Consider the following 13873-nt stretch of genomic DNA (forward strand, 5'->3'; position numbering starts at 1 on the left):
AGCACATGTCCCAAAGCTCAAGCTCAGAGAGCACTACAAGTGCAAGTTGAGTAGAGCAGCAGCCTAACAGTTGCAGCCAAGCAGTGAGTGTCACTATCAGCTCTTGCCAGCTGAGGCTGAGGCACCCTCCCAGGTCTGGCAGCATGGTAGCAACACCATCATGGAGCTGAGACAGCACCAGCTGAGCACAGAACACAGCACACACTGTACTAGCTGACCACAGAACACATTTACATTTACATTTACATTTAAGTCATTAGCAGACGCTCTTATCCAGAGCGACTTACAAATTGGTGCATTCACCTTATGTATACCAGTGGAACAACCACTTTACAATAGTGCATCTAACTCTTTTAAGGGGGGGGGGTTAGAAGGATTACTTTATCCTATCCTAGGTATTCCTTAAAGAGTGGGTGTTTCAGGTGTCTCCGGAAGGTGGTGATTGACTCCGCTGACCTGGCGTCGTGAGGGAGTTTGTTCCACCATTGGGGTGCCAGAGCAGCGAAACAGTTTTGACTGGGCTGAGCGGAACTGTACTTCCTCAGAGGTAGGGAGCGAGCAGCCAGAGGTGGGATGAACGCAGTGCCCTTGTTTGGGTGTAGGGCCTGATCAGAGCCTGAAGGTACGGAGGTGCCGTTCCCCTCACAGCTCCGTAGGCAAGCCACAGCACAGACAGTACTAGCTAAGCACAGAACAGTATGAGCTGAGCACAGAACATAGCACAGACTTGTACTAGCTGAGCAAAGACAGCACGCCACAGCACACTGGAGCACAAACTCTCACCTCCACTATTCCATCGGTTCCATTGTTGCCAGCCAGGCAAGCTCAATTGATCGCAACTTAAGTGTTTGAAAGAAAATCAATACTATTGAACCTAGGTCTGGATGAGACAGCACAGCACACTTTCTCCCTCACACACCACTGGTCCAATTAGTACAAGGACCTGCAGACAGCGACACCACCAGGTGCCCTGGCCAACAGGTTAGAGAGCTCCAGGCAGTTTCGCGAGAGGAGCGTGTGCTGCTCAGCATAACATTACACTCTGGTTCTATTTTCAAGAATGCTCACAGACGAGAACACTTGATAAAGTGACTCGACAGCCAGTGTAGCTCCCCTGTTAGAGGCACCAGGCAGAGTTAGTGGCAGAAACAGGGGACAGGCAGAGACGTAGAGGTAGAAGCAGAGAGGCAAAGGCACCAGGCAGAGAAGCAGAGAAAGAGTTAGAGGTGGAGTTAGAGAGAGGCGGAGGCAGGGGTAATGGAGCGTTCTCTACTTTTCACCTGACTGACTACGAGGGAAACACGCCTGACTACAGCTACACAGGTTTCCCAGAAACAGACTTTCAGGGCATTCAAATCACAGCGCCAGTGTCTGTTGGGGCTGGTGTCTGCAAGAGGAGCTGGGCTGGCTGGGAGTGAGAACATAGATGTGTTAGTGAAAGATTATAACAGTATGGGGGGGGGGGGGGGTAATATTGTTAAAGCCACACTGTAAACATTTGCAGAGTGTCGAAGTATGCTCATGCAGCCAAAATGTAGCCTTTGACAACAGCACTTCCATGATGTATAATAATAAGTCAATGATGTCTAGTGCTCAAGAGCTGAGGTTCAAAGCAAGTTGGAATTCCATTAATTGTTTACAAAATCTTCTACATCTCATTAAGATATATATTTTTTTTTAAATCGAGAAGGTATAATATTTCATTAGTTAAAGACTGTAACATTACATACTCGTCAAATTGGGTCACAGTGAATTCAGAGAAATTAAGCTGTAATACATCTGTTCCTATTTGAACAGGCTCAGGCCTCCGGAACCATGCGGGTTCCCTTTCTTCTAATTGGCTGCTGAGGGAGATCATTTGGCCAATTGAATGGGAATATGGTTCTCAGACGGAGCAGACATGATCAAGCTTCAATGACCACATAACAATGCAAGAGCGAGAAAGAGAAACAGAAACAGGCAATAGCTAGATTTCCATCCAATTGGCGACAGATTTTCTTGCAAATATTCTAAAATCTGCATAAAGACTTGTTGCGCATAAAAATCAGTGCATGATGACGTAGTGCACACAACATTTTCATTTTTCACTTAAGTTTTTATATATTATATTTTTTAACAAAAACTGTTGCGTTAAATAGCAAATGTGCCCAATCGGGTCTTGGCACGTGCACTCCAGCCAACAGCTCGTAGTTCAAGTGCGGGTAGGCTAGTCTATATGATGAGCTTATTATGGATAAGAGTCAGAATATTTGTATGTCAAACAGCAGTCAAGCATCGATCATCAAGCTCATCACCTTGCACTTTCACCACCCTGTGAAGTTCATCATAACTTACAGTGCCTTCAGAAAGTTACAGCCTTAATTAAAAATTGATTTACCCCCCCCACACACAATAGCCCATAAAGACACAGAAATAGCTATTTTACATAAATATTCACACCCCTGAGTAAATACATGTTAGAATCCCCTTTGGCATCGATTACATCTGTGATTATTTCTGGGTAAGTCTACGAGCTTTGCACACCTGGATTGTACAATATTTGCACATTCTTCTTTTAAAAATTCTTCAAGCACTGTTAAGTTGGTTGTAGATCGACATTTTCAAGCCTCGTCATAGATTTTCAAGACGATTTAAGTCAAAACTGTAACTAGGCCACTCAGGAACATTCAATGTCATCTTGGTAAGTAACCCAAATATTTGGCCTTGTGTTTTAGGTTATTGTCCTGCTGAAAGGTGAATTTGTCTCCCAGTGTCTGTTGGAAAGCAGACTGAACAAGTTTCCCTTTAGGATTTTGCCTGTGAGTAGCTCTATTCGGTTTATTTTTATCCTAATGACTCTGTAGTCCTTGCCGATGACAAGCATACCCATAACACGATGAAGCCACGACCATGCTTGAAAATATTAAGAGTGGTACTCAGTGTTGTGTTGGATTTTCCCCAAATATAAGGCTTTGTATTCAGGACATTTTATTTTGTATTTTTATTTTTTATTTCACCTTTATTTAACCAGGTAGGCTAGTTGAGAACAAGTTCTCATTTGCAACTGCGACCTGGCCAAGATAAAGCATAGCAGTGTGAACAGACAACACAGTTACACATGGAGTAAACAATAAACAAGTCAATAACATGGTAGAAAAAAAAGAGAATGAAGTACATTTCTTTGGCAATTTTTTATGTGCCTTTTTGCAAACAGGATGCATGTACAGGCTTCGATCTTTTCACTTTGTCATTTAGGTTAGTATTGTGGAGTAACTACAATGTTGATCCATCCTCAATGTTATCCTATCACAGCCATTAAAAATAGTTTTAATGTCACCATTGGCCTCATGGTGAAATCCCTGAGCGGTTTTGTTCCTCTCCGGCAACTGAGTTAGGAAGGACGCCTGTATCTTTGTAGTGACTGGGTGTATTGATTCACCATCCAAAGTGTAATTAATAACTTCACCATGCTCAAAAGGGATATTCAATGGCTGCTATTCTTTTTATACCCTTCTACCAATAGGTGCCCTTCTTTGCAAGGCATTGAAAAACCTCCCCGGTCTTTGTGGTTGAATCTGTGTTTGAAATTCACTGCTCAGCTGATGGACCTTACAGATAATTGTATGTGTGGGGTACAGAGAGGTGGTACTCATTCAAAAATAAATGTTAAACACTATTAATATACAGTCGTGGCCAAAAGTTTTGAGAATGACAAATATTAATTTTCACAAAGTTTGCTGCTTCAGTGTCTTTAGATATTTTTGTCAGATGTTACTATGGAATACTGAAGTATAATTACAAGCATTTCATAAGTGTCAAAGGCTTTTATTGACAATTACATGAAGTTGATGCAAAGAGTCAATATTTGCAGTGTTGACCCTTCTTTTTCAAAGACCTCTGCAATCCGCTCTGGCATGCTGTCAATTAACTTCTGGGCCACATCCTGGCTGATGGCAGCCCATTCTTGCATAATCAATGCTTGGAGTTTGTCAGAATGTGGGTTGTTGTTTGTCCACCCGCCTCTTGAGGATTGACCACAAGTTCTCAATGGGATTAWGGTCTGGGGAGTTTCCTGGCCATGGACCCAAAATATYGATGTTTTGTTCCCCRAGCCACTTAGTTATCACTTTTGCCTTATGGCAAGGTGCTCCATCATGCTGGAAAAGGCATTGTTCGTCACCAAACTGTTCCTGGATGGTTGGGAGAAGTTGCTCTCGGAGAATGTGTTGGTACCATTCTTTATTCATGGCTGTGTTCTTAGGCAAAATTGTGAGTGAGCCCACTCCCTTGGCTGAGTAGCAACCCCACACATGAATGGTCTCAGGATGCTTTACTGTTGGCATGACACAGGACAGATGGTAGCGCTCACCTTGTCTTCTCCGGACAAGCTTTTTTCCGGATGCCCCAAACAAGCGGAAAGGGGATTCAGAGAAAATGACTTTACCCCAGTCCTCAGCAGTCCAATCCCTGTACCTTTTGCAGAATATCAGTCTGTCTGCTGCCATTCCTGAGCAAGCTCTGTACTGGTGGTGCCCCGATCCCGCAGCTGAATCAACTTTAGGAGACAGTCCTGGCTCTTGCTGGACTTTGTTGGGCTCCCTAAGCCTTCTTCACAACAATTGAACAGCTCTCCTTGAAGTTCTTGATGATCCGATAAATGGTTGATTTAGGTGCAATCTTACTGGCAGCAATATCCTTGCCTGTGAAGCCCTTTTTGTACAAAGCAATGATGACGGCACTTGTTTCCTTGCAGGTAACCATGGTTGACGGGAAGAACAATGATTCCAAGCACCACCCTCCTTTTGAAGCTTCCAGTCTGTTATTCGAACTCAATCAGCATGACAGAGTAATCTCCAGCCTTGTCCTTGCCAACACTCACACCTGTGTTAACGAGAGAATCACTGACATGATGTCAGCTGTTCCTTTTGTGGCAGGGCTGAAATGCAGTGGAAATATTTTGGGGGGATTCAGTTCATTTGCATGGCAAAGAGGGACTTTGCAATTAATCTGATTACTCTTCATAACATTCTGGAGTATATGCAAATTGTCATCATACAAACTGAGGCAGCAGACTTTGTGAAAATGTATATTTGTGTCATTCTCTAAACTTTTGGCCACGGCTGTACACAGAGTGAGTCCATGCAACTTGTGAAGCAAATTTTTACTAAACTTATTTAGGCTTGCCATAACAAAAGGGGCAGAATACTTATAAAAAAATGTATCTTTAACTAGGCAAGTCAGTTTTAAGAACAAATTCTTATTTTCGATGACAGCCTAGGGACAGTGGGTTAACTGCCTTGATCAGGGGCAGAACAACAGATTTTTACCTTGTCAGCTCGGGGGACTCGATCTTGCAACCTTCCAGTTACTAGTCCAACGCTCTAACCACTAGGCTACCTGCCGCCCCGTTATTGACTCAAGACATTTCAGCTTTAGTAATAAACTTGTAAAAAACATTTAATATCTAAAAACATAATTCCAATTTGACATTATGGAGTACTGTGTGTAGGCTAGTGACACAAAATCTCATATTAATCCATTTTAAATTCAGGCTGTAACAGAACAAAATGTGGGAAAAAAATCATGGGGTGTGAACACTTTCTGAAGGCTCTGTATGGCATCTGTACCAGGGAATGGGTCCAGAAAGGGGGTAGTCCCACACCCCAATCCTCTCCACAGCTTTAACATCCCCACTCCCCCATGGCCAGCAGTCATGGCTGAGGGTGACCAGACAATGCCTGTGTGTGTCCCTATGAGGCAGACCGTATGCCCAGACGACCAGATCGATCACTGCTGGAGGGATTATTGTGACAGCAGGACTGGTCCAGTGGCAGTTTCCAGTGCAGCTTCGATCTTCCCTCAATTGAACCTGTGTGTTGTGGCAGTCGTCCCCAGTCACCCCAATCCCATCCCAGGGGCATTACTAATACTGGGAGACTGGTGGCCAACAGTAAAACAGAAATCCTCCTCCGTTTACATATTTCCATAACTCGAACCATAGTCTCACATGTCAGACGAAACATAACACGAGACTTGGTTCTGGGTGCCAAGATTACCCAAAATCACAATGGACTAAACCATGTCAACACGCCATATGCACCATATGCCACACCCACTCCCACCTCTTACCATTTTGATTGGTTTATGCCGGAGGTCCACGTCAGACACGGGGACGTCTTGATCTTTGGGGGCCACGCCCCTGTTGGCGAGGAGCTGCAGCAGGGTGGCGTTGTCTTTTGGGGCCCCTGGTCCCCCCTGGTCCCCCTGCAGCAGACCGTAGGTGCGGCAGTAGAGTTCAGAGGAGAGCAGGAGGCGTGTGACGGGGGGCTTCAGGTGCTCCTGCTCATACTGGTCACAGTAGAAGAGCTCCCGCAACTCCACTGGAACATGCTCTACGGACGGAGAAGAGGGACAAAAACAGTGAAACAGTGAAATAATCATGTTGTGGGAGACGAGTACACTATTAATAGGTAAAACAAGCGCATCAATGGAATGCGTTTCCACTGAGGGAGAAAATACAAAAAAGATACCCAGACTGCATCCAAAAGACATGTGAATTCACAATGCAGCTGTGCTGCTGCATGCAAAGTTTTGGGTTTCACGGTGCGTCGCTTTAGGTGGTTAAGCATCGCACCTGTACCACCATTACTGTACCTCAATTCCACCTCGGAAAGTTTGTATTTCATTCTCATTTAACTTCTCAAAGTATTGCCATACAGGACTCCACAGCTGCCATTTTTACAACTGTTAACGACAATGACTTAGTCGTGGCGACTCCTTGCACGGCTCCTTATACGTTGACTCCCATTTCTGAGTGTCAAGATTCGATTCCGGTGGTATTCAGTATTTTTGGAACGAAGTTCTTCGAAGTACGGCAACTAATCAAACACTAGCATCTTTCATAACATGCTAGCGAGGGATGGAGAATGAAGGGAGGGGCACAGTATAGGCAGTAGGGCCGAGAACGATACTATTATCGTGATACACTACATGACCAAAAGTATGTGGACACCTGCTTGTCGAATATCTCATTCCAAAATCATGGGCATTAATATGGAGTTGGTCCCTCCTTTGCTGCTATAACAGCCTCCACTCAGTTTAATCTGCTTCATGTTGACATTTTTGATATGGAAAAAAATATTGGTATCATCCCGGCCCTAATGGGCATGTCGGCTACCAGCCAGACAGAGTCAGAACCGTGGACTATCTGCAATCAAAAGCTGTATCTCACAATGGCATACTGTATCTCGCAGATTTCTTGGCTTGCCATGTCTCGTAACTTCAGTAAATCAGGGCCTATCATCAATGAATAGGCTAGGATATTGAGATGAGCAAGATGCAATACAAAAGTATCTGCGCATGTGCACAGGTTCGCTTTCAAGCTGTTCACAGGGCGGTAGCAAGGCCGCCAACGCTGTTCACTTCCTGCATTTACAAAAACATGAACAATTATAATTAGGTTAGATTTTTCTTAACATTAAGGATCCCAATTTCGTTTTAACATAAAAAATGTCACACCCTTAATACCAGAGGACTTTAAAAGGAATAGTGTGCCATTTCAGAGGCAGCCACAATCTCTCAGCAGTGTGTTGTGGATATAGGTTACACAGAACATCAACAAAACACGCCGTTCAAAGTCCGCACATTATCATTGACAAAACACAGTTTAAAGTCCTATTGTCAGATAAACACACATTCTGTTTATCTCTTAGTATCTAATGGAACTTAAAGTGGGTGTTTCCTCATCAATTATACACCGAGTATAAAAAAACATTAGGAACACTAGCTCTTTCTATGACATAGCTGTCACCTGGATTCCATCCTGGTCAGTCTATGATCCTTTGTTGATGTCACTTGTTAAATCCACTTCAAAAATCAGTGCAGATGAAGAGGAAAAGACCGGTTAAAGAAGCATTTTTAAAGCCTTGAGACAATACAGACATGGATTGTGTATGTGTGCCATTAAGTGCCTTTGAACGAGGTATGTTAGTAGGTGCCAAGCGCACCAGTTTGAGTGTGTCTAGAACTCCGACGCTGCTGGGATTTTCATGCCCAACAGTTTCCTGTCCGTATCAAGAATGGTCCACACCCAAAGGACATCCAGCCAACTTGACACAACTTTGGAAAGCACTGAAGTCAACATGGGCCATCATCCCTGTGGAATGCTTTCGACACCTTGTTGAGTCCACGCCCTGACAAATTGAGGCTGTTCTGAGGGCAAAAGGAGGTGCAACTCTATTTTAGGAAGGTGTTCCTAATGTTTTGTACACGCAGTGTATAGTGAAGGTATAGCGTTTGATTACCTTGACAGTACTATGGGCATAGTTAGATATGGATAGGCAATGCTAGGCATCTGCCTAAGCAACTACAATCATCTGAGTGAATGAGCTGAGCAGGGTACATGTATGTGCGCTTGTCGTGCATTTGTGTGTGCGTGTGGCGTGCGTCTCGGTGTTGTGTTTTTCACAGCAAATCCAGCCAGCCAATCATAGGGCCTGCAGGAGTCATAAGGTTACAGATATAGGCATGATACACAGGTTACAATTTGATATTTTCTGGAGGCTAGTATCAACTCCTCCCTCCATTTCCCTGTCTAAATGTTCATTCAGCAGTTCAGGTCTCATGGTGACAGTGTCATTCTCCCGCCACGGGAACGATACTGTGGTGCATTCCATTTCCAACCCCACACGTCAGCCAGTCCGTGGTTCCGTCCCAAATGGCACCCTATTCCCTATATAATGCACTACCTGGGCCATTTTGGATGCGGACAGTATGGAACCACATTATCAGTCTGTGTCAAGAGGAGTGAAATTACACAACATCCAGGCCTAGAGGTTAGAGTTAACGGTTAGCATATGAGAATTACCAGAAAGAGCCCTGTGGTATTGATAGATAAATAGGGTTCTGTTCAATAGGCATCAACGGCAGAAAACAGACTACCTTGGCCCATCAATTAAGAAAAGCTCAATTTCATTTTCCATTGTGTGCACCGATGAACACGACCCCGGTGTTTTATTTTTAGCTGAAGGCAGTCTCTGTAGGAAATTATCTTTAAGGCGACTTCTGGACAGAGTTGACAGAAACCTATGCTTTGTGGCACATTTCTTCCAGAGCAGCTAGGACAAGAAAGTAACCTGAACCTTGTGAAAGGGCAAAAAAAAAAACACTGTCTGCATCCCAAATGGCACCATATTCCCTTTATAGTGCACTACTTTTGACTAGCTCTGGTCAAAAGTAGTGCATTATAAGGGGAATAGGGTGCCATTTGGGGCAGACACACGGTTTCCACCTCAATGGAGCACACAGCACCATGTAGGAAACAAGTCCTTTTAGCAGAGCACACAATGTGAAGCACAGTCCAGGAAGATGTTGAAGAGCACAAAGTAAACACTACTTGGAGAGAAAGTGCTTGGACTGGTTTTCAGTAAACACGACCGGACACGCACCACACACACAAACCCATACAAACATGAATCTGAAAACCCACGTCCGACACACCCGCTTAACAAACTGGTTTAGTGGTATTCAGAGTGGATGAGACTAGGGCTGCCTCCCGAGGGGCGCAGTGGTCTAAGGCACTGCACCGCAGTGCTAGCTGTGCCACTAGAGATCCTGGTTCGAGTCCAGGCTCTGTCGCAGCCGGCCGCGACCGGGAGACCCATGGGGCGGCGCACAATTGGCCCAGCGTCGTCCGGGTTAGGGGCCGGGCGCAATGCACGCTGACATGAGCGGCTGGTGTACGGTGTTTCCTCCGACACATTGGTGCGGCTGGCTTCCGAGTTAAGTGGGCATTGTGTCAAGAAGCAGAGCGGCTTGGTTGGGTTGTGTTTCGGAGGACGCACGGCTCTCGACCTTTGCCTCTCCTGAGTCCGTATGGGATTTGCAGCCATAGGACAAGACTGTAACTACCAATTGGATACCACGAAATGTAAAAAAATATATATATATCTTTTTTTTTTTTTTAAAGACTAGGGCTGTTACGGTGACCCTATTACCGCCACACCGGCGGTCACGAGTCATGACTATAGTCAAATTCCATGAGACCGTTTAATCAAGATAATAAGGCTTCTCCAAGGTCTGATGCTGCTGATGGTCATAGGTAGCCTACTAAACTTGCTAACTGCCTGGTACTCAGCACTCTTGTCCCTCTAATCACTCTGACATTAATGCAAATGTAATTGAAAAGCTAATCAAACACTTCATGAGAGCCCATGAGCTCATGTTGCGCAACATTTCTATAGGCTATGCAATTGCGAGAGAAAATAGAGTGATGGCCTCTATTAAAAACAGGAGGCTCCCATCAGGTTTCTATAGGCTAGGCCTACTATATTTATTTCTCATCTTTCCTAATATTAAGCACATTACTTCTCTTTACAACAGGAGTATAGCCTGGCAGGAATGAAAATGAATCGCAGGAAAAGCGTCCTCCGTTCGCTATTTAAGTGCATAGATGTAATGAATTTTTTTCCCCCTTGCTTCGAGACAGGTGTGTGATAATGGTCCATTCTAAATCAAAACAAATTTCACATATATTATTTAGTATATGTAAAGACAAGATGAAATCAAGAACAGTCTGATGGGTGACAACATTAGCCTATCACTTGTGAATGATATATTATCACTTATGAATGATGCCCAGCTTGTGTGCAGTAAGGCAAGAAACAGCACGCCTATTCTTTTGCACATTTTTCAAATCATAGTCGCACACCTCATGTAGCCTAGCCCATTGGCCTATATGTTTTATTAAGGTTTGTATCACAACTAAAAAGTGGCCAAATAACTTCTTAAAATTAAGCACATTCATCTGCTTTACATCATTCACACAGCTTAACTGGCATGATTTCAAGTTTGGGGAAAATAATTGTCACCATAAAAATGCACCATTATAATAAAAGCATAACATGCATAATCACATTTGCGGTCCCTTTTGAAAATTGTGTTTTCCTGCTAATTGATTGCATTATGGAACATTCGCCCTTATAGCCTACTGCCGTGTGCGCATTGCTGCGCTTATGTGAAGAAATAGCCTAATAGTTTATCAACATTTTAAGCTAAACATTCTAATCTGTTGCATCAGCCTCATTGCTTAAAAAAAGTTTTAGGGATGCTAGTGGTAGTATTAATTTGGGATCTATCGCATCCCACCATTGTCCCTGAATATGTTTGGAATATTACTTTCTCGCACAGAATAGGTCAACTTTTGTACTATGGTGGATAGTAGATTGATATAGGCAGCGTATGTCAATCTACTATCCCCCATAGTACAAAAGTTGATAGGCTAGTGATTTTGCTGTTTGTTAGGCCTACTCATCTTGTTGGCTGACGAAAAGTACATGTGGACAGTTCTTCCAACATCTTAAATGTACGCCTCGGAATTGGATAAGGACATATGCAGGATTTTCTTTAGGGGGTATTACAGCCACACAAAGGGGATGCAGCTGGGAAATTGGAGGCTTAATCAAGTGCTTCTGAAATTGTGAATGAGAGACTGATGAAGTGTGTACAGCCTGCGCAAATAAAATAGAGCTCATGACTTTCATGCAACTTTTTCATGCAAATCATCATTAGAGTCGCATCATGCAGCCTTAGAATGTATTAAAAATCAAAACATATAGCTCAACCTTTGTATCACAACTAAAGTAACATAAATAACTCTAAATAAAGCATATAGGAGGACCTGTTTCTTTGTTAACTGCTCAAAACAGAATAGTCGCATGTGCGCAGTCCCTCAAATCATTGAGAAAATATCCTTTCTATTTTATTCAGCTATGTTCAATTGTATTCTTCATATATTCTTATATAAAATACATTATATAAAATAATGTCACGGAATTCAAAGAAAATCTTGACTGCTAAATGAACTAGTGTAGCCCACAGCCATATGGCATAGCAAGATCAAGGCCTAACATAAGGACAACTGAGCTTATGCTATTCTGTTCTTCTGAAATAGACTACATTTTCTTCATATCATGTTTCTTTAGACCGGTCTAAAATTAATGGATTTATTGTGATGGTGTAAGCTATATTATATGGATTTATTAAACTGTTTAAATGTAGATGTTCCAAATGTGTGCATTAGTGGCTTGTAGGCTATGGAAGCCAGGAAGGCGTGGAAGCCAGGAAATTCAAAAATGTGTTTATGTTAATTAACGGTCAATTACCGTGAGACCGGCAGTAATTTCCTTGACAATCATCGGCTGACAAAATTTCATGACTGCCACAGCCCTAGATGAGACCCACATGGCCCATTAGGCCTATTTGTGGACAGTAAACGTAGCCTACACACAGACCCGTTTTCAAACAGTTGGACGGCTGAAACCAATTAAAAAGGAACAGTTAGGTTAGTATCTGAAAGGAGACTTAAAGGGACATCACATGGCTCTCTCAGTGGTGAACTCCAACTCATGAGAAGATCAGAGAAGATTGAAGGATAAAGGGAGTCACCCGACCATGTTGTCGTCCTTGAATTAAGTTAATGGTTATATTTAGGGCACACAATAGCATGGGATACTTTTCCCAAAAACAACATTCCATATACCTCTCCGGCTTTCTGTACTTTCACTGACTTCACAACTACAATGTTTTGAAACAGAAAACAAAACCATCTGTGGTCTTATGGGACAAGTCATGAAGTACCACTCAGTTTCTCAAAAGGTTTTCTCCCAACTGAACACAACCCTGGTGTAGAATACTAGTGTGTCAAACAGAGAAAGATTACATTGGGGTGTGTGAATGTTCCATTGTGTTTAAACCACAGGGCATTGTTAGCCATATAAACGTTTCAGGCAAACTGACTGACCAAGTGAGAGAGGTTAAACTACAGGTGCATCTCAATAGTCTAAAGCAGTTGACCTTCTCATCTCCTTTCTCTCATCCACACTGATTCAAAAGAACTGGACTGATGGAAGGAAGCACATTGACCCGCCAAGTTGCTAGACTATTGAAATGCAACATAAGATACCGCACGGAACACACGAGGCATTTTCAGACACCGCACAAGGAATGATAATGTTGAGGCTTTTCCGTGCAGTTCCACCACGCACCACCAGGATGTCACTATAGGACATGGAGAAGAAATGAAAAAGCATAATGCAAAGTAGGATGCAAAGCAAGATGGATGCCGCCGATACAAGCATAATTTCCCTGTGGGACGCTCCAGAAAGATGAATGACCAGTCTGTGTCACACACATCACCAGGTTGAAACAGACAGACAGGGGAGCAGCAATGGCTAGAAATAGACATTTTGCAAATGAGATTTCAGGTATTGGGAACCTCAGTTTTAAAAAGGCCTGCAGCACACCTGCTCTCTTTCAAGTAACACAACACAACCATTCACACTTTGTTAGAAAAAAATGCTTAGAACACAGAAAGGAAATTGAATATGAGAGAGAAAAAAAAGAGCGAGAGTGGAAAGCAGGAATAGGGTAGTGAGTCAGTAGTAAATGGAGGATATCAATGTCACCAGGACATTGATATCCACACCCCCTCAAGAGGATAGTATTTTGATAGCAAACACTAACCTGTCCGACTTTATGTAAACTGAGTGAGTGTATTTGGGACGGCGGGTAGCCTAGTGGTTTGAGCGTTGGGCCAGTAACCGAAAGGTTGCTAGATCGAATCCCCGAGCTGACAAGGTAAAACTATGTAGTTCTGCCCCTGAACAAGGCAGTTAACCCACTGTTCCTAGGCCGTCATTGTAAATAAGAATTTGTTCTTAACTGACTTTCCTAGTTAAATAAAAAATTAACAGGACAGGGCATATCTATTGGTCTAGGTGAGGGGTCAAAGTCCACTCCAGCTCTGCCACCATCCCCCCTACTGACTGGAAGTGGCAGGGGGATGCACCAGAGCCGAGGCCATGTAATAGTTGATCGGTTGAGTTAGCACCGCCTC

The 13873-nt window shown here is 43.3% G+C and overlaps 1 protein-coding gene across 1 annotated transcript in view; it reads right to left on the bottom strand.

The window, feature by feature from the left end:
* The window catches only part of LOC111980363 (calmodulin-regulated spectrin-associated protein 3), a 76674-nt gene that overhangs the window by 56393 nt on the left and 6408 nt on the right, over positions 1–13873 (bottom strand). Inside the window, exon 2 of the mRNA XM_024011083.1 lies at positions 6109–6371. Coding sequence (XP_023866851.1) covers positions 6109–6371 — 263 coding nt within the window. The remainder of the gene's footprint in view (positions 1–6108; positions 6372–13873) is intronic.

Source organism: Salvelinus sp. IW2-2015, linkage group LG20 (assembly GCF_002910315.2).
Source record: "Salvelinus sp. IW2-2015 linkage group LG20, ASM291031v2, whole genome shotgun sequence".
In the NCBI taxonomy this organism is placed as follows: Eukaryota; Metazoa; Chordata; class Actinopteri; order Salmoniformes; family Salmonidae; genus Salvelinus; species Salvelinus sp. IW2-2015.